The 27,847-nt window shown below is 38.1% G+C and overlaps 2 protein-coding genes across 2 annotated transcripts; both read right to left on the minus strand.

Annotated features, from left to right (window-relative positions):
* Window positions 1-1,903: 1,903 nt before the first annotated feature.
* On the minus strand, window positions 1,904-12,568 carry LOC306912004 (myosin heavy chain, fast skeletal muscle-like). The gene is made up of 41 exons (XM_079487760.1): window positions 12,539-12,568; window positions 12,298-12,336; window positions 11,798-12,016; window positions 11,576-11,719; window positions 11,336-11,492; window positions 11,204-11,231; window positions 10,989-11,097; window positions 10,782-10,874; window positions 10,599-10,662; window positions 10,426-10,524; window positions 10,250-10,353; window positions 10,026-10,164; window positions 9,769-9,887; window positions 9,517-9,666; window positions 9,265-9,435; window positions 8,872-9,172; window positions 8,670-8,740; window positions 8,478-8,565; window positions 8,245-8,362; window positions 8,016-8,139; window positions 7,773-7,909; window positions 7,096-7,351; window positions 6,774-7,016; window positions 6,479-6,655; window positions 6,239-6,384; window positions 6,068-6,158; window positions 5,597-5,986; window positions 5,392-5,518; window positions 5,030-5,148; window positions 4,758-4,954; window positions 4,485-4,668; window positions 4,233-4,398; window positions 3,990-4,114; window positions 3,606-3,914; window positions 3,288-3,491; window positions 3,079-3,204; window positions 2,830-3,000; window positions 2,580-2,684; window positions 2,408-2,503; window positions 2,201-2,332; window positions 1,904-1,998 (listed from the first exon to the last, which is right to left on the minus strand). Exons 3-41 carry the CDS (start codon window positions 12,002-12,004, stop codon window positions 1,978-1,980), a joined length of 5,808 nt encoding a protein of 1,935 aa, XP_079343886.1. The 5' UTR covers window positions 12,005-12,016; window positions 12,298-12,336; window positions 12,539-12,568; the 3' UTR covers window positions 1,904-1,977.
* Window positions 12,569-16,483: 3,915 nt separating this feature from the next.
* On the minus strand, window positions 16,484-27,099 carry LOC306907078 (myosin heavy chain, fast skeletal muscle-like). Its single transcript, XM_079478916.1, has 41 exons — window positions 27,070-27,099; window positions 26,829-26,867; window positions 26,329-26,547; window positions 26,107-26,250; window positions 25,867-26,023; window positions 25,735-25,762; window positions 25,526-25,634; window positions 25,331-25,423; window positions 25,148-25,211; window positions 24,975-25,073; window positions 24,799-24,902; window positions 24,575-24,713; window positions 24,318-24,436; window positions 24,066-24,215; window positions 23,809-23,979; window positions 23,416-23,716; window positions 23,213-23,283; window positions 23,021-23,108; window positions 22,788-22,905; window positions 22,559-22,682; window positions 22,316-22,452; window positions 21,631-21,886; window positions 21,309-21,551; window positions 21,013-21,189; window positions 20,769-20,914; window positions 20,600-20,690; window positions 20,129-20,518; window positions 19,924-20,050; window positions 19,609-19,727; window positions 19,337-19,533; window positions 19,064-19,247; window positions 18,812-18,977; window positions 18,569-18,693; window positions 18,185-18,493; window positions 17,867-18,070; window positions 17,662-17,787; window positions 17,413-17,583; window positions 17,163-17,267; window positions 16,991-17,086; window positions 16,784-16,915; window positions 16,484-16,580 (listed from the first exon to the last, which is right to left on the minus strand). Exons 3-41 carry the CDS (start codon window positions 26,533-26,535, stop codon window positions 16,560-16,562), a joined length of 5,808 nt encoding a protein of 1,935 aa, XP_079335042.1. The 5' UTR covers window positions 26,536-26,547; window positions 26,829-26,867; window positions 27,070-27,099; the 3' UTR covers window positions 16,484-16,559.
* Window positions 27,100-27,847: the final 748 nt, after the last annotated feature.

Here is a 27,847-nt window from a genome sequence, read left to right on the forward strand (position 1 = left end):
GGTAAATGGGACTACATGAAAACCCTGTTTCCTGGAAAATACTGTTTTCTGTCTGAGGCTCATCTTAATAATGAAATAAAGCTTTGATTATTTTACAGATACAATGTGTATAGATTATTAACTTCCTGTCGAACAGGCAGCAGCTAGTGAGGTTGGGGAAATTTACATTCAGCACATGTACCATCAACACCGGAGCTCCTCAAGGATGTGTTCTTTCTTCACTGCTATTTCCCCTCTACACAAACGAATGTACCTCTACGGACCCTTCTTTCAAAAAATTTATTCAAGACGATGATGAATCTGCTTACAGAAAGGAGGTTGCTCAGCTGGCTGCCTGGTGCAGTCAAAACAACCTAGATCTGAATGCATTCAAGACAGTAGAGATGATAGTGGATTTCAGAATGAACCCTCCATCACTTCCTCCCCTCACCATCCTGGACAGCACTATGGAAACTGTGGAGTCATTCAGGTTACTGGGCTACACCATCTCTCAGGACCTAAAGTGGGAGTCCCACATAGACTCCATTGTAAAGAAGGCCCAGCAGAGGTAATACTTCCTCCGTCAATTGAGGAAGTTCAACCTACCACAGGAGCTACATACCCAGTTCTACTCAGCGGTCATCAAATCTGTTCTGTGTACTTCAATAACTGTTTGGTATGGCTCGGCCACCAAATCGGATCTACTTTTTGAACTGTTGACCTCTGGCTGGCACTTCAGAGCACAAAACACCAGGAGCAGCTTCTTCCCCCAGGCAATCTCCCTCCTAAACAGATAACTGCTCCTTAAGAGCAATATTCCACTTTCATTTCTCCTATAATGTGCTATATAGTGCCTTATTATATGTACATTTTATTTCTACATGTATATAATTTACCTCTACTTACAACATTGTCCACTTGCATAAGTGTACGTAAAATCTGTTAAAATTAATATTCTACTACACACTACCCTGTACAATGTCTCTTATATGTTATTATTCCCCGTTTTCTGGACAACAGTATTTTATTTTATATAATAAAATACTTTAGTCTAGTATTATATATTTTAGATTGTAAGTATTATTATATTTGATATGTCATTGTGTTGAATGTATGTACTAGAAGCTTTCAACACCAATGGAAATTCCTTGTGTGTGCAGGCACACTTGGCAATAAAGCTCTTCTGATTCTGATAAATCATCATATACTTAAAAGGTATAACCACAGAAAGGTCAGAACTAAATGGTGTAAACTAGAATGTGTGAAAATATAATTTTTAATATAATATTCATATTCTAAAATAACTTCAGCAGTCTCCCGGTGGTTTATTTTGCATTAAGCGAATGCTTGGCTGAAAAGATGTATCTTTAATCTAGATTTAAATTGGGCAAGTGTTACTGATCAGGAAGGCTGTTCCAGAGTTTAGGTGCTACGTATGAGAAAGCTTGACCCCCTTTAGTGGATTTAGTTATTCTAGGTATTATCAAAAGTCTGGAGTTAATGATAATATGATTATATTATATAATAATAACTGGTAATATTATTAACTGGTTAAAACATATATTAACTAAGATTTTGTCGTCAATTATAATTCTTATAAAATACAATGATATCATTATTATAGTGTATTATGTAAATATAATATTTTCCAAACAATTACTTCATGTTGCAGGCATTACTCTGTATAAACTAAATAGTTTGGCAAATGTTGTCTTGATATCTTAATATCTTCAATTCTTACCCAATATTTTAGTAAAACTAAGATAAGAAAATGAGCTAAATTGGATAAGACCGTAAATCATTATTTACTGTATGAGTGAGTATATACAGTAGAGAAAATGATAGACTATTTGGGCATTTATACTGTAGTGAAAATAACATTACATAAACTATTATGATTTATTAATCAAAATCCAAAAGAAGTAATGTCAAGAAAGAAAGTTTTATTTGTTTTTGTTAGTTTTTTTAAAGACACAATGGTTTAGGATGTGCAGGCTTTCACTCAGCTGCATCTTTGCCCTGGAAAAAGGGTGACAAACATGTTGTGAGTAAAAACTGAAAGTTAAATTAATTTAGTATTGAATTGAACTATAAACATGATTTTTACATTGTAATTAATCTCATTTTAAAGAATTGTATATATAGGCACTAAAAAACGTGTTAAATTGTAATGGCTTTATGATACTAATATGAATTTGTCTCATTATACTTGAAAACTGACCTTTCCGGTATCACGGCTCTTGGCTCTGAGTTTGTTGACCTGAGACTCAGAAATGTCAGCACGTTCCTCAGCCTCCTCCAGCTCATGCTGCACCTTCCTTAACTTGGAAAGGTGGGTGTTGGCTTGTTCCTCCTGCAGAGTCAAAATTGTTATTCAGGGTACAAAAATATTCTTGAGGTCTTCAAAATTCTCAAACCAAATACTTACAGCCTCCTCAGCCTGTCTCTTGTAAGCCTTGACCTTCAGCTGAAGCTTATCAACTAGATCCTGCAGTCTGGTATTGTTCTTCTTATCCTCCTCAGTCTGCAGGAAACACAGACACATTAGAATGAAATATAACCAAATTAATTTGAAATACATTTTTACCCGGATGTATTACCTGGTAGGTGAGCTCCTTCACTCTCCTCTCATATTTGCGGACACCTTTAACTGCATCAGCTCCACGTCTCTGTTCAGCCTCAACTTCAGCCTCAAGCTCACGAACCTGAATAGAAGATATTATAAAAATATTTTCACTCAAAAGACAAATGTTTATCAATGATATAATATATAAATTAATAAAATAGAATTACATTTATTTAAAAATATCCTTATCATGACTGTTAATATAAAACCAAAATAAATCTTACTCTGGACTCCAGTTTCTGAAGTTGCTTCTTTCCTCCCTTCATGGCCAGATTTTCAGCCTCATCCAGACGGTGCTGCAGGTCCTTCACTGTGACCTCCAGATTCTTCTTCATCCTCTCCAGATGAGAGCTGGTGTCCTGCTCCTTCTTGAGTTCTTCGGCCATCAACGCAGCCTTTTAGATGAATAAAGAAATACGTTAATTTATATGCTTGATAAAAACCCTTTTTGCTTAGCAGTTATTTTTTCTCACATCGGTGATAGCCTTCTTGGCCTTCTCTTCTGCATTTCTTGCTTCCTGTACAGTGTCATCAACTTCACTTTGGACCTGAACAAAGTCAGCCTCAAGCTTCTTCTTGGTGTTCAGGAGACTTGTGTTCTGCAGAATGGATGAAGACATTAAAATGGAGAGTATTGTTCAAAATTAAATAAATAAATAAATAAAACAACATTTGTTGTTACCTGAGAATGCAGCAGTCCAACACGCTCACTGGCATCCACCAGCTCTTGTTCAGCCACTTTGCGGCCTCTCTCTGTCTGTTCCAGAGCAACTCTCAGCTCCTCAATCTCAGCCTGCATCAAAGTGTTTCTGCGCTCCACCATGGCCACCTGCTCCTTCATGTCTTCTTGTCCTCTCACGGCATCATCAAGGTGGAGTTGGGCATCCTGAACAGATCAATACTTTTCCTATAAATTTTTGTCTAAACCTTTACCTAATCAATAATATCCTGCAAAGTTTAACTTCTTTGTATATGCTAATGTCAAAGGGAAGTCACATACCTTGAGTTGTCCCTGAACATTCCTCAGTTGTTTCTGAGCCTCAGCAGCCTGGCGATTGGCATGGCTCAACTGAATCTCCATCTCATTAAGGTCTCCCTCCATCTTCTTCTTGATTCTCAGAGCATCATTTCTGCTCCTGACTTCAGAGTCCAGTGTGCTCTGCATGGATTCAATGACTCTCTGGCTGTTTCTCTTGATCTGCTCAATCTCCTCATCCTTCTCTGCAAGCTTCCTGTCAATCTCACCCTTCACCTGGTTTAGCTCAAGCTGAACACGCAGAATCTTGGACTCTTCGTGCTCCAGGGTTCCCTGTAAACGAGCAAAAAAAAAGTCAAAACCCATTATCAAAGAAATCAAATTAAATGTTAATTTTGTGATACTCACTTCAGCCTCCTCCAGGGCGGTCTGAATCTCAGACTTCTCAGTCTCTACTGTTTTCTTGGCCTTTTCCAGCTCATGAATGCTCTTACCAGTCTCACCCAACTGCTCAGTCAGATCTGAGATCTCCTCTATAGGTGAGAAAGAAAACATTATCAGTATGAAATGAAAAGTACACATCTAGTGCCAGTTTTACATTTGTACGTCAACAAATTAAGATTAAAAATCTATTTAAGATTTAATTCTTACGCTGCAGATTCTTGTTTTCTCTCTTGAGTGTCTCCAGCTGATCCAGAGTCTCCTCATAGGAGTTCTTTAACTTGAACAGTTCAGTGCTGAGTGAGCGAGTCTCTTTCTGGGCACCTTCCAGCTCTGCCTGACCTTCCTCATACTTCTGTTTCCATTCTGCCAGAACCTTTTGGTCAGAGTAAATATTATTAGTTGTAGAATGCTGAAAATGTTGTTCCTTTCTCAAAAAACATTATGTTAAAATTGCTTCACCTTGTCAAAGTTCCTCTGTTTCTTGTCAAGGTTAGCAGCTAATGCATTTGCTCTTTCCACATCAATCATGAGGTCCTCCACCTCACCCTGGAGTCTCTGCTTGGTCTTCTCCAGAGAGGCACATTTGGAGTTCACTGCTTCAATTTGTTCCTCTGCCTCTTGCAGACGCTGAGCCAGCTTCTTCCTGTTGTGCATTGTGAGGCCGTTATTGACATGCATGCAATTTGTTGTAGTATTAACAAGTTAATTTATCAGATTTTTTGATAGTCATACTTGGACTCTTCAAGTTCTTCTGTGCGCTGGATGGCATCAGTTTCATATTTGCTTCTCCACTGAGCCACCTCACTGTTTGCTTTAGACATTCCCCTCTGGAGCTCAGCCTTTGCCTCCTGCTCTTCCTCAAACTGTTCACGGAGCAGGTCACAGTCATGACGGGCTGACTGCACTGCATGTGCCAGGGCATTCTTAGCCTAGAAGAACAAGTCAGATGCTATTATCTCTATTCTGCAGTAAGTGACAAATATGTTGGATCAATGCTTCTGTACCTTAACCTCCTCTTCAATCTGCCTCTTTAGCTCCTCAATTTGTTGAGTGAAAGCTTGTTTGCCTCTGCTGAGCTGAGAAACAAGAGCTTCTTTCTCCTCCAGCTGACGGCCAAACTCACCTTGTGAGATTTAGAATCATATGTCACATTGTGCCAATATTTATACAGTTTAGTTCACTACTGTTGCACTAATTTCAAAACACAATTAAGTTATATTTCCTAAAACTAAATATGACAATTAAAAATGTGTGTTCATTAGATGGCATTTGTTAAATAAAATAAAAGTAATACTATTTTTCTAATAAAAAATTTGAATAGGTAAAAAATATTTTGAAATCGATAAGAAAATTAACTGAATTTTACCATTTTCAGTTTGAAGTCTTGCTCTTTGAGCACTGAGGTCATTTATCTGGCGGAGGTTCTCATCGCTCTTGGACTTGATTTCACTTAGTTGGTCCTCCAGTGTTCTGCACATCTTCTCAAGATTGCCCTGAAAACAACAAAACCGTTAGAACTTTGAGAATCTGTATCAAGTTTTATTTATTTTTCTAGAAAAACAATTCTCAACCTTTGCTTTGGCAACAGCCTCCATGTTGCTGGAGAGATCATCAATCTCCATTTTGTATTCACTCTTCTCTTTCTCAAGCTTCTGCTTGACACGCTGGAGGTTGTCGATTTGCTCTCCCAGCTCGGCCACACTATCTGCCTGTTTCTTGCGAAGGGCAGCAGCGGTAGCTTCATGCTGAAGGGTGGACTCTTCCAGATCACGACGTAGCTTCTGAAATTCAGCTTCACGCTTCTTGTTCATCTCAATCTGAGCAGCAGTTGCTCCTCCGGCTTCCTCAAGCCTCTCACTGATTTCCTCAAGTTCCCTGGAGAGATCAGCTCTCTGCTTCTCAACCTTGGCACGAGCAGCACGCTCAGCCTCAATCTCTTCCTCCAGTTCCTCAATGCGAGCCTACAATAGCAAATAATGAGACACACTTTAAAAATCTTGAATTTTCCTTTTTAAACAAACTCACAAACAGTTATATGATACCTGAAGCTCCTTGATCTTCTTCTGAAGTTGAGCTCCAAGAGATTGTTCATCTTCAATCTTGCTGAGCAGCTGGCTTGTTTCAAAGTCTTTCCTGTTGTAATTTTGAAAAACGTGTATAAAATATCACGATACAACAGTACAGTTTTAATGGAACTATGTTTTTTAAATTACTTCTTCAACTTCTCTTCAGATTGCTGCTTGTCATTTTCCAGGTCCATGATGGACTCCTGGGCCAGTTTCAGGTCTCCTTCAAGCTTTCTCTTGGCTCTCTCAAGGTCCATACGGAGCTTCTTCTCTTGCTCCAGGGAACCCTCGAGCTGTAGGTCAACAACATAATATCATAATATCAATATCAAAATAAACTGTTGCATAACAATGTTTTGAAAAGTTCAAAAGAGATCAATAACTCACATCATCAACTTGTTGCTCAAGCTTTGTCTTGGATTTAGTCAGGGTGTTGACTTTGTCCTCCTCTGCCTGGAGATCGTCCAGAGTCTGCTGATGTGCCTCTTGGAGAGCTTTCTTCTCCTTTGTGAGCTTGCCAATGCTCTCATCCTGAGCTGCCATTTCCTCAGTCAGGTTCTTGACCTGTGTGATTTTTAATAACAGATTATTTTGTCCAATTCATATTCCATAACAAATATTAGATGTAATAATGAATACAAAATGAACTACATTTTACTGTTAAGAAACAACTTTCACAAACCTTATTCTCAGTGGCATGTTTCTCCTTTTCAACTTTAGCCAAGGTGAGCTCTAGGTCATCAATGTCTTTCTTCAGTTCAGAACACTCATCCTCTAGTTTCCTCTTCTTGGCTGTAAGTTCACCATTAATTTCTTCTTCATCTTCTAGTCTCTCAGTCGTCTCTTTGAGTTTGGCTTCAAGCTGGATTTTGCTCTTGATCAGACCCTCACACCTCTCCTCAGCATCTGAGAGATTATCAGATTCCTGAAGAAAAAAAAGATTCCTTTTTAAAACAAATATAAATACATTTCAAATAAATTGGCATTCTATAAAGTATACTCACAGAGGCTACTTGCATCTGCAGATCATTTTTCTCTTGCAGCAGAGAAACCATCTTCTCTTCAAGCTCCTTCTTTTTAGCTTCAGCCTTGGCAAGATCTTCTTTGCATTTTGCAAAGTCCTCTTTCATACTTGACAGCTCCTTCTCAGTCTCAGCACTCTTTAGCAGAGGTTTAATCTTGTAGTAAACCTTCATCCATGGCCAGTGTTTGACATTCATGAATGAGCGAACGTTGTATTGAATGGTGTAAATGGCATCCCTGACAAAAGAGAAATAATGATGGCGCTATCCAGATGTTTTGTTGTTACAGCAAACATAGGCTAGAGCTTCCATCTTTATTTTGTCACTCCTTAACAGTCCAAAGTATATACTTCAAATACATATTGTAGACTTTCTTATTGCTTTTGGCTAAAAGTACATATAATATCTGGCCAAAAATTATAAATTTCATGATAAATATTCTTCAGTGCAGTGGGAGTGATTTTGGCTGATGTCGGACATAAGGGGTTGGGCTCTGCGAAAGGGTCAATTGCATTTGAAACATGTGGTGTGTGTTAGAATAATTTACTTTACAGGCATATTTAACACAGGATGTGTCTTTGAATATCAATAAGATATTGTTATAGGTCTCATCTCCATTCAGTTATTATAATTGCTGCATCTTTAATGACATTACTCACCTCCTCTCCGTCATCTTCACAAACTCTCTCCTCATGAGGTAACCACGGCAGAGAGCCTGAGTCATTGTGACCAGAGCAGCCAGTTTCTCATCACGCATCTCCTCAAGAGTACCTAGAAGACCAGCTTTGAAGAACACCTGCATATATGAACAATAATCCAGAGATCATTTTTTAATGAACTAGATAAAACCACATTTTAGAATAATTTCTGAAACTATGATCATTGTAAAACAGAATGTGAACCTTTGTGTGTCCAAATCTATACTCTTCATGATTAACATCGATGGATCCCAGGAGTTTCTCAGAAGCTTTCTTGTTGTCCATGAATTGTCCCTCAGGGATTACACTTGCATTCAGCACCTTGTATCTGTGGATATATTCAATGTTTTCATGCCATTCAAATAATAATAATGAGCCTCAGACAGAAAACAGTCATTTCAAGGAAATAGTGTTTTCATGTTGTCCCATTTACCTCTGTTTGAAGTCAGCATAAAGGATTCTGCTGGGGAAGCCCTTTCTGCAGATTCTGATACCTTCCAGCACACCATTACACCTCAGCTGGTGGATAACCAGGTGATTCTCCATGAGACCTATGAAAACAGTGGATGGCGTGCTACTGTGAGAACAATATGAATGAGCTATGAACAGCTCATCTCATTAAAATCATGGTGTGTCAGAATATCTGAAAGAATGTTGTAATTTTACCTGGATTCTTGGACTCGTTGGGAATTAGACAACGTACAAAGTGAGGGTGAGTACTCCTCAAGTTGGTCATGAGCTTGCCCAAATTTTCCTGTGAATCCATGAAAAGTTTTAGATTTTGTCTCAGATTCTGTCAGTTTATATACAGTTTGGCTTTATAATTTAAATTCTGCATTATATCTGACAATGACATACTCTGAACTGAGAAGACACAGTCTGCATGGAACCACCCTTCTTCTTGCCTCCCTTCTTGGCACCACCGGTCTCTGTTCAAATAAAATACAGAGAGACACATATAATGAAATAATAAGAAGGCCAACATCTTAAAATAGACTTTGGTTACATTTATAAAAATATGTTTTTAGAAATCTCTATTAACACAGCCATTTTTCGTTACCCTCAACAACAGCTGGGTAGAGAGTAGACAGCAGTTTGACAGAAGACTTGTTATACAGCTGCAATACAGACTCGTTCAGTGGATCCTTGTTCTTGTCCAGCCAGCCAGAAATGTTATAGTCCACAGTTCCAGCATAGTGAACCAGGGAGAAGTGGGCCTCAGCCTTGCCTTTGGCAGGCTTTGGTTTCTGGAAAGCATTACACTTGCCAAGATGCTGATCATACAGCTTGTTCTTGAACGTTGTGTCTGAGGCCTTGGGGAACATGCACTCCTCTTCAAGGATGGAGAAGATACCCATGGGCTGTTTGTAAATAAATGCAGAGAATTAGTAATACCACAGAGTTTGAGAATTGAATATGATTTAGTCGAAGAGATCCAGAAACCTTTACAAACCTTCTCAATGAGCTCAATGCAAGCAGCCAAGTCCATGCCAAAGTCAATGAAAGCCCAAACTATGCCCTCCTTTTTGTACTCCTCTTGTTCCAGCACAAACATGGTGTGGTTGAAAAACTGTTGAAGTTTCTCGTTGGTGAAGTTGATGCAAAGCTGCTCCATGCTGTTGAACTGAAGAGAGAGAGAACATTTATTTAAAAAACTGGTTATACATCATTTAACTTTGAATGGAGATAAGAGAATCATTCTTACATCAAATATCTCAAAGCCAGCAATATCCAGCACACCAATGAAGAACTGTCTGGCTTGTTTTGTGTCCAACATCTGGTTGATACGAACAACCATCCACAAGAACATCCTCTCATAGATAGACTTGGCCAAAGCGCTAACAGAGTTGTACACCTATAGATATAATACAGCTTCATATCAAACTTCTGTAACAAAAATGTATCAGCTTCACCTAGGTTGAACACATAGCTGTCTATTTGTTACACAGGTGCATACCTGGGGCACGGTCTGACTTTTGGTCACAAACTCATTTCCGACCTTCACTCTTGGGTAGCACAAAGCCTTCAGCATATCAGCAGAGTTCAAGCCCAGGAGATATGCGACTTTGTCAGCGTCTACAATTTTTAAAGTTATACAAGAAAATTAATAATGTACACTGAAACAAACTTTTCATATTTGTGCAATCAGACACACCAGTCTCTTACTCTTCAAGTATTTTCAATGGGATATGAAAAATAACTATTTAGTCTCACCCTCTGTGCCATCAGGCTCAGCCTGTTCCTCACGCTGCTTCTGCTTGAACTTCATGTTACCATGATGCAGCACAGCTCCAGTGAACTTGTAGATGCTCATTTTCTCGTCATGAGTAAAGCCCAGAATGTCAATAGCACTCTGGAATTCACAGAAAGGTATAAGCCATAGCACCTGCCATAGATATTTAGACTATCGTTGCCTTCGTCAAATAATAATGACTCACATCAGTGGCATCCAGCTCCTCTTTATCATCAATGCTTGCCACTGTGATATGACCCTGACTGCACATGGGAAAGTCATAGGGGTTGGTGGTGAGGAGCGTCATTTCTGTAAAATACAAAGTGCATTGTTGAGTATTTTACAACATTATCTACCATTTTAAAGTTCTGAATGACCTACCAATCAGCTCAGGCTTGTGGTTTGTCATCATCTGGTAGAAGATGTGGTAGCCTCTCTCATCTGAAAGCTGGAACGACACTCTAGACTTCTCCAGAAGGTCTGGTCAAGAAATTCAGTACTAAGTAATATTCAAACAATTGCTAGATTGGAAATTGTTATTCACTGTCTCTTACATGTCTCAATATCAGCACTAGCCAGTTTTCCAGAATTGCCAAAGTGAATTCTGATGAATTTACCCTGTTTAAATGAAATAAAACAAAGTTTTACTTGCTTTTCTGGCAAAACGCCTTTCACAATAAATATTTATAAAAAAACTTAAAAGACAACTAATTGTACTGTGGGAATATAAAACTTACAAAACGAGAGGAGTTGTCATTTCTCACAGTCTTTGCATTACCATAAGCCTCAAGCAGAGGGTTAGCAGCAATGATCTGGTCCTCAAGAGATCCCTGTGAAGTTAAGAATATTATATAAGATAAGATATATTAACAAAAATGTATGATAATAATATTAATAGAGCTTTTTATTTTTATGTATTAAGTACATAGCTTTTAGTATCACACCTTCATTTGGTTGGCAGATTCTTTCTTCTTGTCAGTATGCACTGCAACTGTGGCAAAGTACTGAATGACACGTTTGGTGTTCACAGTCTTTCCAGCACCAGATTCTCCACTGGTTTATAGGAGATGATTATCAGACAGAACATGATAAGACATGTAAAAGTTTCATGAGAGTAATTTATAACAATCACACACATTTCATAAAAGTAAATACATACGTGATCAGGACAGACTGGTTCTCTCTGTCTGTAAATTGAATGGTAATTTTGTTTAGATAATTGTTTCATTAAAACCAGAAACCATAATTTCAAAAATCAAAAACACTTTGCCATTCAAAGTTCAGCACTTACCACAAAGCATGAACTGATAGGCATTGTCAGAGACAGAGAAGATGTGGGGTGGGGCCTCCATACGCTTTTTGCCTCTGTAGGCAGCGACCACTTCTGCATCATACACTGGAAGCCACTTGTATGGGTTCACAGTAGCACAGAAGAGTCCTGAGTAGGTCTGAAACAAACAGAGAAACCATCCGATTGCAGCATCACAGTCATGATGAAACTAAATGCTGTTTTATTTTCTGCTAAACTTACATAGATCATCCAGGCTGCGTAACGCTCTTTGAGGTTATACAGCACAGAGGGTTCATTGAGATGGGTCATCATGGCCATGTCCTCAATCTTGTCATACTTGGGAGGATTCATTGGGTGGACTTCATCCTCTTTAACAGTTTTCTCCTATTTAAGTAATTCAGCAGATATTAGATTTGTACTTTGTAATTATTATCTTTGTTTTAAGAAATATAGATGTTTTACCTCCTTAGTGTCATTCACAATAACAGTGACTTTGCCACCATCTTTGCTCTTGATTGTTCCTTTGACGTACAGCTCTTTGTCATCAATCACATAGCAGGCAGCCTTAGCATCAAAAGGTTTGCTCTGAGCCTCAATTCTCTCCTTCTCAGGCTTACGAAGGTAAATGGCAGCCTTGCCATAAAGGGCCATCTCCGCGTCCGTACTCATGGTGGCGGCTTACTGTTGAAATATAAATATTTTTCATCCAGTTTTTACAAAATATTAATAGCGTCTTTTACAATCTAGTGACTGTATTCAATTCCTGTTGTTCTGAACTTTAGTCATATTTTCTTTAAAACCAGTATTTTTGTAAACAACATTTTGTGTTGAACAAATAGAAACAGAAAGAATTCAAAAGACGATCAAATATATACCACCCCAGTCTCTGTCACCACACTGTTGTACTGATGTAGGGATTTGAACCAGTGTAATAAAATAAAATTGTATGTTTTTACCCTTACCTGCTTTCACTACCACAGATGCCGATAAAAGTCCTGACACTGAAATTAAGATAGAAAGATAACTTACTACAGGAACACCATGCTTGCTCATATTTAACTATTTTAAAACATTGGTATGAAAACATTAGCATCATATGTTTAAAAACAACAATGGGGAAATTGCACTATTGGTGTGTTGTAGACACTCAATTCATCTAGTAATTTACCATGTTTTTATGAATTAAATCAAAGCTTCTCTTACCACAACAAACTTGGTTTGTCTTCTGGACGCAAATGTCTCCAGGTCTGCCTCTGCCCTTTATACTGTACTGGCTTTGCCAGCAATGCAAAAGTTAAAAGTGGTTAACACCAAATATGGCCAATGTGTTAGTTAAGAAAGTGATCAGATGGACCAACCGGTGCTAGCCAAGCTTAAATAGTAAAGAAGTAAACGTGCAGCTGTTTAGCATTTAACACATAAAATGTATGCCTATTGTGTCACATTTTATGTATAATGTTAGATAATAATATTAATTGTGATAATGTGGTTTTGCTTAAGTTTAAAAAGATTTTGACAATTATATTAAGGTTTTTAACTAAAATATTGTTCAGTATGTGATGATATTTAAACAATAATTTGAGACAACACTTCTTTAAGTACTTTAATATTGCTGGATTTTTTTCTTATATGCTAAAAGAATATTATGACATTTTTTAAATAAGTAAATAACTATTTTCATCAATCTTTGGATGCTGAAATCACCAGCGGTATAGTGGTTACTAATATAATTAAAATATTAATTATTTAATTAGTTTGTTTGTTCATTAATAAACTTAGGGAATCAATCTCATACTGTCATCCAAACAACACTTCACATAAATACCAATGTATATGTTTATAGTACATTTTATTGCATCAATTGATTGGTTTGCATTCCATGGACAGGCACTCTCAGGCATCAGATTTCTTGAACTGCCTCACATGCAAAATAACTTGTGTCTCTGTATGGCAGTTGGATTGTTCTAATTTTGGCTCAACTACAACTGCATGGCTGGCTTTGCTGACTAATCATATGGTGTAAATTCAAAACAATCACCTTTAGCTAAATCTGTCGATTCTTCAATATCATGGTGCTTATGTAGATGAGTTTTCTAATAATATCCATTTTGATAACCATTACTTTTGATCTTTTTATCTTAATTGGAAAGTAATGTATATTAGTGGGAACCTTTTTCTTGGAGTGTAATACCCTATGTTTGATCAGGATTATATCTCGCTTGTTTCTTGTTGCTCTTTGTGTGTGTGTGTGTGTGTGTGTGTGCGTGCGTGTGTGTGCGTGCGTGCACTGGCAAAAGGCATTGGAAAAACCAAAACAACATGATAAAACAATAAATCAGAACGGGCAAGCACAAGAGTCCAAGGGAAGGGGCACACAAGACTTCAAAGGGAAGTCCAAACATGGGCAGGCACGGACTAGGTAGCTCCGGCAGACACGGACTGGGTAGCTCCAGCAGACACGGACTGGGTAGCTCCAGCAGACACGGACTGGGTAGCTCCAGCAGACACGGACTGGGTAGCTCCGGCAGACACGGACTGGGTAGCTCCAGCAGACACGGACTGGGTAGCTCCAGCAGACACGGACTGGGTAGCTCCGGCAGACACGAACAGGATAGCCGGCAGACCATTACCCGCTGTCTGCACCTGGGTCCTCTGTCCTTGTCTCACCACCCGAGTTTATGCATTTTTTTAAAGATTATGACAGCAGTTTCTACAATTAAAGGAGTCACTATTAATGTGACTACATTAGCAACCGTTCAAAATAAAGCTGATTTTCTTTGACGAAGTCAGTTTTTTTACAAAACCAAATAAAAGTAGTACTTTTAGAGGAACAAATTAGAGGTTCAATATACTGCCTACACAATCAGCAATGTAATTAAATACATGTAAAATATACTGGTTACAAACATCTCAACAAACGTAAGGTATAGCTATGAAGAAAATATATTTTAAATATCGTAGTATAAAAATGCTTGTATATAGAAGCCTAAATATATCTAAACTATCTTTACATTTAATAACATTTATAGTTTTAGAAACTTATAAATTCAATAACACAATTGCCATGATTCTGCCTCATCAGTTCATGTCTTTCTTGGTCTAGTGCCTGCCTGGATAATGACCGAGCCTCATGTTTAGTGTAGAGAGAGACATGGCATTGTTTGTTTTGACATGTCATGCGCTCTCTCTGGTCTCATCCTTGTCCACGCCCTTTCGTTTCCTCATTATTGATTGTTAATTATTGCATGCCCCACAGCTCTTCCCTCTTGATTTGATCTACTTATTTAATGTCCCTGTGTTTCCTCTCTTGTGCTGGATCATTTGGCCTTGTTTGTTCCTTGTTACCCTCCCGGTTTGTATTGCTGTGGTAATCTAGTTTAGTTATTTGTAGTTTATGCGTAGTGTTGTATTTAGTATTGTCTAGCTAAGTGTAGTTAGTCTGTTCCTGCTACCCTTCATGTTTATACCCTTGTTCTTTTTTCCCCCTTGTGGGTTTTTGTTTTGTATTTGTTAAATACGTTTTCTGTTGATAAAATATAATTATATCACACATTCTAGTTCTGATCTATCTGTGGTCATACCTTTTAAGTATATGATGATTTATAGCATAAAATGAACTCCAGTTACAATGTATTCTAAGTGCCATCATTTGTTATTATTGCTGTCTTTGAAGATGTATTTTTTAAAGTTGGAATAAAATGTAATGTTTGCAGTATTTGAATTTTTCTGGAAACTTTGAAATTGAAGCTCCAGGTCCGTCAGAAATTACTTGGTTTTACTATGTTAAAGATGAAATCAAATTCAAATACTTGTTTTGCTTTTCCATTAACTTTGTAAATAAATACATTTTTGAAAGAAAGTTGCTGGGTGAGTGTGGGGTGTATTCCAGAAAGCAGGGTTAATTTACCGTCAGCTAAACACTGAACCCTGGGTTTCGGGGTATGTTGGTTACAGAGCACGTTTGAAGGGTAAGTTTAACCAACAAGCAAGTTACCCAGAGTTAACGCTTGCTGACAGGAACAACATGAAGACAATGCCAATGGATCATAGATTTCACGAGTCACCATGGAAACGGTTAAGAAGCTTAAAGGTTTTATCCATGAAACGTCCTGAATCAAGGTTTTTTTGCTCAAAAGATTTTAATCTGCATTGGTGTATAACGTGCCAAGTTAAAAAACATAACTATTTTGTGTCACGAACGGTGAGTGCAAGGAAGGGGACCCAGTCGCAGGTAAGGGGTAAGTGATATATTCAGTAATCTTAATAATTATAATACGATTATATAATATTAACTGGTCATATAATTAACTGGTTAAAATATATTAACTATGATTGTTTTGTCATCAATAATTCTATTAAAAAACTTTTTTATATTAATATATAATTACTATAGTGTATTTATCTGAAAATACTACATCTTTTATTTTTACATCTTTTATAAGGTATTGTGTCCACATTTTTATGTTATTCTTGTAATGCATTATAAATATGTGGTGAGGAAGGCGGGATGAGAGCTGTGATGTGGGGCCGGTGGTGTGAGTGATAATTGGAATCAGCTGTGCACACACCAGTCCGCATATCTCATGGAGGAGATCGGGAGCTTAAAGAGGATGAGCGGCAGGACTGTTGACGAGAGAGGACCGGGCCAGGACATGTGAAGTTGTGTTTATTTTCTTGTGACTTTTACATGGGTGTTTATTGTTTGTTTATTTTGAATTAAAGTTTACGGTTCGCCGGTTCCTGCCTCCTTCCTTCCCTTCATTGAACTGTGTTACAAAATTCATATTAATAGAAAAGTTTTTTTTGTGATGCTGTAAGAGGTGGACAACACGTCTATGGGGATGCCTTAATGCAAACAATAACTTAATGTTGCATGGATTACTCTGAATGAACTAAACAGTTTGGCAATTGTTGTCTTGATATATTAATATCTTGATTTCTTACTCAACATTTTAGTAAAACTAAGATACGAAAGTTAACTGAAATGGATAAAACCTCAAATAATTATTAACAGTATAAGAGACTTTATACTGAGAAAATGACATGACTATTTGGGCATTTACTGTATACAGTAGTGAAAATAACATTTCACAAATTGTTATGATTTATTAATCAAAATCCAAAAGAAGAAATGTCACAAAATCCAAAGAAGTTTCTTAGTGAAAGTTTTATTTGTTTTTTGTTAGTTTTTTAAAAGACACAATGGTTTAGGATGTGCAGGCTTTCACTCAGCTGCCTCTTTGCCCTGCAAAAAAGGGTGACAAATATGTTGTGAGTAAAAACTGAAAGTTAAAATAATTTAGTTTAATTAAATTAATAAACATGATTTTTACATTGTAATTAATCTAATTTTAAAGAATTGGATATATAGGCACTAAAAAAACGTGTTAAATTGTAATGGCTTTATGATACTAATTCGAATTTGTTTCATTATACATGAAAACTGACCTTTCCGGTATCACGGCTCTTGGCTCTGAGTTTGTTGACCTGAGACTCAGAAATATCAGCACGTTCCTCAGCCTCCTCCAGCTCATGCTGCACCTTCCTTAACTTGGAAAGGTGGGTGTTGGCTTGTTCCTCCTGCAGAGTCAAAATTGTTATTCAGGGTACAAAAATATTCTTGAGGTCTTCAAAATTCTCAAACCAAATACTTACAGCCTCCTCAGCCTGTCTCTTGTAAGCCTTGACCTTCAGCTGAAGCTTATCAACTAGATCCTGCAATCTGGTATTGTTCTTCTTATCCTCCTCAGTCTGCAGGAAACACAGACACATTAGAATGAAATATAACCAAATTAATTTGAAATACATTTTTACCCGGATGTATTACCTGGTAGGTGAGCTCCTTCACTCTCCTCTCATATTTGCGGACACCTTTAACTGCATCAGCTCCACGTCTCTGTTCAGCCTCAACTTCAGCCTCAAGCTCACGAACCTGAATAGAAGATATTATGAAAATATTTTCACTCAAAAGACAAATATTTATCAATGATATAATATATAAATTAATAAAATAGAATTACATTTATTTAAAAATATCCTTATCGTGACTGTTAATATAAAACCAAAATAAATCTTACTCTGGACTCCAGTTTCTGAAGTTGCTTCTTTCCTCCCTTCATGGCCAGATTTTCAGCCTCATCCAGACGGTGCTGCAGGTCCTTCACTGTGACCTCCAGATTCTTCTTCATCCTCTCCAGATGAGAGCTGGTGTCCTGCTCCTTCTTGAGCTCTTCGGCCATCAACGCAGCCTTTTAGATGAATAAAGAAATACGTTAATTTATATGCTTGATAAAAACCCTTTTTGCTTAGCAGTTATTCTTTCTCACATCGGTGATAGCCTTCTTGGCCTTCTCTTCTGCATTTCTTGCTTCCTGTACAGTGTCATCAACTTCACTTTGGACCTGAACAAAGTCAGCCTCAAGCTTCTTCTTGGTGTTCAGGAGACTTGTGTTCTGCAGAATGGATGAAGACATTAAAATGGAGAGCAGTGTTCAAAATTAATTAAATAAATAAAACAACATTTGTTGTTACCTGAGAATGCAGCAGTCCAACACGCTCACTGACATCCACCAGCTCTTGTTCAGCCACTTTGCGGCCTCTCTCTGTCTGTTCCAGCGCAATTCTCAGCTCCTCAATCTCAGCCTGCATCAAAGTGTTTCTGCGCTCCACCATGGCCACCTGCTCCTTCATGTCTTCTTGTCCTCTCACGGCATCATCAAGGTGGAGTTGGGCATCCTGAACAGATCAATACTTTTCCTATAAATTTTTGTCTAAACCTTTACCTAATCAATAATATCCTGCAAAGTTTAACTTCTTTGTATATGCTAATGTCAAAGGGAAGTCACATACCTTGAGTTGTCCCTGAACATTCCTCAGTTGTTTCTGAGCCTCAGCAGCCTGGCGATTGGCATGGCTCAACTGAATCTCCATCTCATTAAGGTCTCCCTCCATCTTCTTCTTGATTCTCAGAGCATCATTTCTGCTCCTGACTTCAGAGTCCAGTGTGCTCTGCATGGATTCAATGACTCTCTGGCTGTTTCTCTTGATCTGCTCAATCTCCTCATCCTTCTCTGCAAGCTTCCTGTCAATCTCACCCTTCACCTGGTTTAGCTCAAGCTGAACACGCAGAATCTTGGACTCCTCGTGCTCCAGGGTTCCCTGTAAACGAGCAAAAAAAAAGTCAAAACCCATTATCAAAGAAACCAAGTTAAATGTTAATTTTGTGATACTCACTTCAGCCTCCTCCAGGGCGGTCTGAATCTCAGACTTCTCAGTCTCTACTGCTTTCTTGGCCTTTTCCAGCTCATGAATACTCTTACCAGTCTCACCCAACTGCTCAGTCAGATCTGAGATCTCCTCTATAGGTGAGAAAGAAAACATTATCAGTATGAAATGAAAAGTAGTCATTTAGTGCCAGTTTTACATTTGTACGTCAACAAATTAAGATTAAAAATCTATTTAAGATTTAATTCTTACGCTGCAGATTCTTGTTTTCTCTCTTGAGTGTCTCCAGCTGATCCAGAGTCTCCTCATAGGAGTTCTTTAACTTGAACAGTTCAGTGCTGAGTGAGCGAGTCTCTTTCTGGGCACCTTCCAGCTCTGCCTGACCTTCCTCATACTTCTGTTTCCATTCTGCCAGAACCTTTTGGTCAGAGTAAATATTATTAGTTGTAGAATGCTGAAAATGTTGATCCTTTCTCAAAAAACATTATGTTAAAATTGCTTCACCTTGTCGAAGTTCCTCTGTTTCTTGTCAAGGTTAGCAGCTAATGCATTTGCTCTTTCCACATCAATCATGAGGTCCTCCACCTCACCCTGGAGTCTCTGCTTGGTCTTCTCCAGAGAGGCACATTTGGAGTTCACTGCCTCAATTTGTTCTTCTGCCTCTTGCAGACGCTGAGCCAGCTTCTTCCTGTTGTGCATTGTGAGGCCGTTATTGACATGCATGCAATTTGTTGTAGTATTAACAAGTTAATTTATCAGATTTTTTGATAGTCATACTTGGACTCTTCAAGTTCCTCTGTGCGCTGGATGGCATCAGTTTCATATTTGCTTCTCCACTGAGCCACCTCACTGTTTGCTTTAGACATTCCCCTCTGGAGCTCAGCCTTTGCCTCCTGCTCTTCCTCAAACTGTTCACGGAGCAGGTCACAGTCATGACGGGCTGACTGCACTGCATGTGCCAGGGCATTCTTAGCCTAGAAGAAAAAGTCAGATGCTATTATCTCTATTCTGCAGTAAGTGACAAATATGTTGGATCAATGCTTCTGTACCTTAATCTCCTCTTCAATCTGCCTCTTTAGCTCCTCAATTTGTTGAGTGAAAGCTTGTTTGCCTCTGCTGAGCTGAGAAACAAGAGCTTCTTTCTCCTCCAGCTGACGGCCAAACTCACCTTGTGAGATTTAGAATCATATGTCACATTGTGCCAATATTTATACAGTTTAGTTCACTACTGTTGCACTAATTTCAAAACACAATTAAGTTATATTTCCTAAAACTAAATCTGACAATTAAAAATGTGTGTTCATTAGATGGCATTTGTTAAATAAAAGAAAAAATATTTTAAAAAAGAAAAAAAAGAATTTTACCATTTTCAGTTTGAAGTCTTGCTCTTTGAGCACTGAGGTCATTTATCTGGCGGAGGTTCTCATCGCTCTTGGACTTGATTTCACTTAGTTGGTCCTCCAGTGTGCGGCACATCTTCTCAAGATTGCCCTGAAAACAACAAAACCGTTAGAACTTTGAGAATCTGTATCAAGTTTTATTTAACCTTCTAGAAAATCAATTCTCAACCTTTGCTTTGGCAACAGCCTCCATGTTGCTGGAGAGATCATCAATCTCCATTTTGTATTCACTCTTCTCTTTCTCAAGCTTCTGCTTGACACGCTGGAGGTTGTCGATTTGCTCTCCCAGCTCAGCCACACTGTCTGCCTGTTTCTTGCGAAGGGCAGCAGCGGTAGCTTCATGCTGAAGGGTGGACTCTTCCAGATCACGACGTAGCTTCTGAAATTCAGCTTCACGCTTCTTGTTCATCTCAATCTGAGCAGCAGTTGCTCCTCCGGCTTCCTCAAGCCTCTCGCTGATCTCCTCAAGTTCCCTGGAGAGATCAGCTCTCTGCTTCTCAACCTTGGCACGAGCAGCACGCTCAGCCTCTATCTCTTCCTCCAGTTCCTCAATGCGAGCCTACAATAGCAAATAATGAGACACACTTTAAAAATCTTGAATTTACCTTTTTAAACAAACTCACAAACAGTTATATGATACCTGAAGCTCCTTGATCTTCTTCTGAAGTTGAGCTCCAAGAGATTGTTCATCTTCAATCTTGCTGAGCAGCTGGCTTGTTTCAAAGTCTTTCCTGTTGTAATTTTGAAAAACGTGTATAAAATATCATGATACAACAGTACAGTTTTAATGGAACTGTTTTTTAAATTACTTCTTCAACTTCTCTTCAGATTGCTGCTTGTCATTTTCCAGGTCCATGATGGACTCCTGGGCCAGTTTCAGGTCTCCTTCAAGCTTTCTCTTGGCTCTCTCAAGGTCCATACGGAGCTTCTTCTCTTGCTCCAGGGAACCCTCGAGCTGTAGGTCAACAACATAATATCATAATATCAATATCAAAATAAACTGTTGCATAACAATGTTTTGAAAAATAAGTTCAAAAGAGATCAATAACTCACATCATCAACTTGTTGCTCAAGCTTTGTCTTGGATTTGGTCAGGGTGTTGACTTTGTCCTCCTCTGCCTGGAGATCATCCAGAGTCTGCTGATGTGCCTCTTGGAGAGCTTTCTTCTCCTTTGTGAGCTTGCCAATGCTCTCATCCTGAGCTGCCATTTCCTCAGTCAGGTTCTTGACCTGTGTGATTTTTAATAACAGATTATTTTGTCCAATTCATATTCCATAACAAAATATTAGATGTAATAATGAATACAAAATGAACTACTTTTTACTGTTAAGAAACAACTTTCACAAACCTTATTCTCAGTGGCATGTTTCTCCTTCTCAACTTTAGCCAAGGTGAGCTCTAGGTCATCAATGTCTTTCTTCAGTTCAGAACACTCATCCTCTAGTTTCCTCTTCTTGGCTGTAAGTTCACCATTAATTTCTTCTTCATCTTCCAGTCTCTCAGTCGTCTCTTTGAGTTTGGCTTCAAGCTGGATTTTGCTCTTGATCAGACCCTCACACCTCTCCTCAGCATCTGAGAGATTATCAGATTCCTGAAGAAAAAAAAGATTCCTTTTTAAAACAAATATAAATACATTTCAAATAAATTTGCATTCTATAAAGTATACTCACAGAGGCTACTTGCATCTGCAGATCATTTTTCTCTTGCAGCAGAGAAACCATCTTCTCTTCAAGCTCCTTCTTTTTAGCTTCAGCCTTGGCAAGATCTTCTTTGCATTTTGCAAAGTCCTCTTTCATACTTGACAGCTCCTTCTCAGTCTCAGCACTCTTTAGCAGAGGTTTAATCTTGTAGTAAACCTTCATCCATGGCCAGTGTTTGACATTCATGAATGAGCGAACGTTGTATTGAATGGTGTAAATGGCATCCCTGACAAAAGAGAAATAATGATGGCGCTATCCAGATGTTTTGTTGTTACAGCAAACATAGGCTAGAGCTTCCATCTTTATTTTGTCACTCCTTAACAGTCCAAAGTATATACTTCAAATACATATTGCAGACTTTCTTATTGCTTTTGGCTAAAAGTACATATAATTTCTGGCCAAAAATTATTATTTCATGATAAATATTCTTCAGTGCAGTGGGAGTGATTTTGGCTGATGTCGGACATAAGGGGTTGGCTCTGCGAAAGGGTCAATTGCATTTGAAACATGTGGTGTGTGTTAGAATAATTTACTTTACAGGCATATTTAACACAGGATGTGTCTTTGAATATCAATAAGATATTGTTATAGGTCTCATCTCCATTCAGTTATTATAAAGGCCATAGCGTGCTGCATCTTTAATGACATTACTCACCTCCTCTCCGTCATCTTCACGAACTCTCTCCTCATGAGGTAACCACGGCAGAGAGCCTGAGTCATTGTGACCAGAGCAGCCAGTTTCTCATCACGCATCTCCTCAAGAGTACCTAGAAGACCAGCTTTGAAGAACACCTGCATATATGAACAATAATCCAGAGATCATTTTTTAATGAACTAGATAAAACCACATTTTAGAATAATTTCTGAAACTATGATCATTTTAAAGCAGAATGTGAACCTTTGTGTGTCCAAATCTGTACTCATCATGATTAACATCGATGGATCCCAGGAGTTTCTCAGAAGCTTTCTTGTTGTCCATGAATTGTCCCTCAGGGATTACACTTGCATTCAGCACCTTGTATCTGTGGATATATTCAATGTTTTCATGCCATTCAAATAATAATAATGAGCCTCAGACAGAAAACAGTCATTTCAAGGAAATAGTGCTTTCATGTTGTCCCATTTACCTCTGTTTGAAGTCAGCATAAAGGATTCTGCTGGGGAAGCCCTTTCTGCAGATTCTGATACCTTCCAGCACACCATTACACCTCAGCTGGTGGATAACCAGGTGATTCTCCATGAGACCTATGAAAACAGTGGATGGCGTGCTACTGTGAGAACAATATGAATGAGCCATGAACAGCTCATCTCATTAAAATCATGGTGTGTCAGAATATCTGAAAGAATGTTGTAATTTTACCTGGATTCTTGGACTCGTTGGGAATTAGACAACGTACAAAGTGAGGGTGAGTGCTCCTCAAGTTGGTCATAAGCTTGCCCAAATTTTCCTGTGAATCCATGAAAAGTTTTAGATTTTGTCTCAGATTCTGTCAGTTTATATACAGTTTGGCTTTATAATTTAAATTCTGCATTATATCTGACAATGACATACTCTGAACTGAGAAGACACAGTCTGCATGGAACCACCCTTCTTCTTGCCTCCCTTCTTGGCACCACCGGTCTCTGTTCAAATAAAAATACAGAGAGACACATATAATGAAATAATAAGAAGGGCAACATCTTAAAATACACTTTGGTTACATTTATAAAAATATGTTTTTAGAAATCTCTATTAACACAGCCATTTTGCATTACCCTCAACAACAGCTGGGTAGAGAGTAGACAGCAGTTTGACAGAAGACTTGTTATACAGCTGCAATACAGACTCGTTCAGTGGATCCTTGTTCTTGTCCAGCCAGCCAGAAATGTTATAGTCCACAGTTCCAGCATAGTGAACCAGGGAGAAGTGGGCCTCAGCCTTGCCTTTGGCAGGCTTTGGTTTCTGGAAAGCATTACACTTGCCAAGGTGCTGATCATACAGCTTGTTCTTGAACGTTGTGTCTGAGGCCTTGGGGAACATGCACTCCTCTTCAAGGATGGAGAAGATACCCATGGGCTGTTTGTAAATAATTGCAGAGAATTAGTAATACCACAGAGTTTGAGAATTGAATATGATTTAGTCGAAGAGATCCAGAAACCTTTACAAACCTTCTCAATGAGCTCAATGCAAGCAGCCAAGTCCATGCCAAAGTCAATGAAAGCCCAAACTATGCCCTCCTTTTTGTACTCCTCTTGTTCCAGCACAAACATGGTGTGGTTGAAAAACTGTTGAAGTTTCTCGTTGGTGAAGTTGATGCACAGCTGCTCCATGCTGTTGAACTGGAGAGAGAGAGAACGAAACATTTATTTAAAAAACTGGTTATACATCATTTAACTTTGAATGGAGATAAGAGAATCATTCTTACATCAAATATCTCAAAGCCAGCAATATCCAGCACACCAATGAAGAACTGTCTGGCTTGTTTTGTGTCCAACATCTGGTTGATACGAATAACCATCCACAAGAACATCCTCTCATAGATAGACTTGGCCAGAGCGCTAACAGAGTTGTACACCTATAGATATAATACAGCTTCATATCAAACTTCTGTAACAAAAATGTATCAGCTTCACCTAGGTTGAACACATAGCTGTCTATTTGTTACACAGGTGCATACCTGGGGCACGGTCTGACTTTTGGTCACAAACTCATTTCCGACCTTCACTCTTGGGTAGCACAAAGCCTTCAGCATATCAGCAGAGTTCAAGCCCAGGAGATAGGCGACTTTGTCAGCGTCTACAATTTTTAAAGTTATACAAGAAAATTAATAATGGACACTGAAACAAACCTTTCATATTTGTGCAATCAGACACACCAGTCTCTTACTCTTCAAGTATTTTCAATGGGATATGAAAAATAACTATTTAGTCTCACCCTCTGTGCCATCAGGCTCAGCCTGTTCCTCACGCTGTTTCTGCTTGAACTTCATGTTACCATGATGCAGCACAGCTCCAGTGAACTTGTAAATGCTCATTTTCTCGTCATGAGTGAAGCCCAGAATGTCAATAGCACTCTGGAATTCACAGAAAGGTATAAGCCATAGCACCTGCCATAGATATTTAGACTATCATTGCCTTCATCAAATAATAATGACTCACATCAGTGGCATCCAGCTCCTCTTTATCATCAATGCTTGCCACTGTGATATGACCCTGACTGCACATGGGAAAGTCATAGGGGTTGGTGGTGAGGAGCGTCATTTCTGTAAAATACAAAGTGCATTGTTGAGTATTTTACAACATTATCTACCATTTTAAAATTCTGAATGACCTACCAATCAGCTCAGGCTTGTGGTTGGTCATCATCTGGTAGAAGATGTGGTAGCCTCTCTCATCTGAAAGCTGGAACGACACTCTAGACTTCTCCAGCAGGTCTGGTCAAGAAATTCAGTACTTAGTAGTATTCAAACAATTGCTAGATTTGAAATTGTTATTCACTGTCTCTTACATGTCTCAATATCAGCACTAGCCAGTTTTCCAGAATTGCCAAAGTGAATTCTGATGAATTTACCCTGTTAAAATGAAATAAAACAAAGTTTTACTTGCTTTTGTGGCAAAACGCCTTTCACAATAAATATTTATAAAAAAACTTAAAAGACAACTAATTGTACTGTGGGAATATAAAACTTACAAAACGAGAGGAGTTGTCATTTCTCACAGTCTTTGCATTACCATAAGCCTCAAGCAGAGGGTTAGCAGCAATGATCTGGTCCTCAAGAGATCCCTGTGAAGTTAAGAGGGTAATATATTAACAAAAATGTATGATAATAATATTAATAGAGCTTTTTATTTTTATGTATTAAGTACATAGCTTTTAGTATCACACCTTCATTTGACTGGCAGTTTCTTTCTTCTTGTCAGTATGCACTGCAACTGTGGCAAAGTACTGAATGACACGTTTGGTGTTCACAGTCTTTCCAGCACCAGATTCTCCACTGGTTTATAGGAGATGATTATCAGACAGAACATAATAAGACATGTAAACGTTTCATGAGAGTAAAACTGTTTTAACGTCTCATAAAAGTAAATACATACGTGATCAGGACAGACTGGTTCTCTCTGTCTGTAAATTGAATGGTAATTTTGTTTAGATAATTGTTTCATTAAAACCAGAAACCATAATTTCAAAAATCAAAAACACTTTGCCATTCAAAGTTCAGCACTTACCACAAAGCATGAACTGATAGGCATTGTCAGAGACAGAGAAGATGTGGGGTGGGGCCTCCATACGCTTTTTGCCTCTGTAGGCAGCGACCACTTCTGCATCATACACTGGAAGCCACTTGTATGGGTTCACAGTAGCACAGAAGAGTCCTGAGTAGGTCTGAAACAAACAGAGAAACCATCCGATTGCAGCATCACAGTCATGATGAAACTAAATGCTGTTTTATTTTCTGCTAAACTTACATAGATCATCCAGGCTGCGTAACGCTCTTTGAGGTTATACAGCACAGAGGGTTCATTGAGATGGGTCATCATGGCCATGTCCTCAATCTTGTCATACTTGGGAGGATTCATTGGGTGGACTTCATCCTCTTTAACAGTTTTCTCCTATTTAAGTAATTCAGCAGATATTAGATTTGTACTTTGTAATTATTATCTTTGTTTTAAGAAATATAGATGTTTTACCTCCTTAGTGTCATTCACAATAACAGTGACTTTGCCACCATCTTTGCTCTTGATTGTTCCTTTGACGTACAGCTCTTTGTCATCAGTCACATAGCAGGCAGCCTTAGCATCAAAAGGTTTGCTCTGAGCCTCAATTCTCTCCTTCTCAGGCTTACGAAGGTAAATGGCAGCCTTGCCATAAAGGGCCATCTCCGCGTCCGTACTCATGGTGGCGGCTTACTGTTGAAATATAAATATTTTCCATCCAGTTTTTACAAAATATTAATAGCGTCTTTTACAATCTAGTGACTGTATTCAATTCCTGTTGTTCTGAACTTTAGTCATATTTTCTTTGAAACCAGTATTTTTGTAAACAACATTTTGTGTTGTACAAATAGAAACAGAAAGAATTCAAAAGACGATCAAATATATACCACCCCAGTCTCTGTCACCACACTGTTGTACTGATGTAGGGATTTGAACCAGTGTAATAAAATAAAATTGTATGTTTTTACCCTTACCTTCTTTCACTACCACAGATGCGGATAAAAGTTCTAACACTGCAATTAAGATAGAAAGATAACTTACTACAGGAACACCATGCTTGCTCATATTTAACTATTTTAAAACATTGGTATGAAAACATTAGCATCATATGTTTAAAAACAACAATGGGGAAATTGCACTATTGGTGTGTTGTAGACACTCAATTCATCTAGTAATTTACCATGTTTTTATGAATTAAATCAAAGCTTCTCTTACCACAACAAACTTGGTTTGTCTTCTGGACGCAAATGTCTCCAGGTCTGCCTCTGCCCTTTATACTGTACTGGCTTTGCCAGCAATGCAAAAGTTAAAAGTGGTTAACACCAAATATGGCTAATGTGTTAGTTAAGAAAGTGATCAGATGGACCAACCGGTGCTAGCCAAGCTTAAATAGCAAAGAAGTAAACATGCAGCTGTTTAACATTTAACACCTATTGTTTCAAATTTTAGGTATAATGTTAGATAATAATATTAATTGTGATCAAGTTGCTTTGCTTAAGTTTTAAAGGCTTTTGACAATTATATTAAAGTTTTTAACTAAAATATTGTTCAGTATGTGATGATATTTAAACTTTAAATTGAGACAACTCTTCTTTGAGTACTTTAATATTGCTGGATTTTTTTATGATATGATAATGTTTTTTAAACAAATCCATAACTATTTTCATCGATCTTTGTTGCTGAAATCGCCATCAGTATAGTCACTAATATAATTAGAATATGAATTAATTAATTAATTAATTCGTTTGTTTATTCATTTTTAACTTTAGGGAATCAATGTCATACTGTCATCCAAACAACACTTCACATAAATACCAATGTAAATGTTTATATTACATTTTATTGCATCAATTGATTGGTTTGCATTCCATGGACAGGCACTCTCAGGCATCAGATTTCTTGAACTGCCTCACATGCAAAATAACTTGTGTCTCTGTATGGCAGTTGGATTGTTCTAATTTTGGCTCAACTACAACTGCATGGCTTGCTTTGC

Source organism: Barbatula barbatula, assembly GCF_947034865.1.
Source record: "Barbatula barbatula genome assembly, chromosome: 2".
Taxonomy (NCBI): domain Eukaryota; kingdom Metazoa; phylum Chordata; class Actinopteri; order Cypriniformes; family Nemacheilidae; genus Barbatula; species Barbatula barbatula.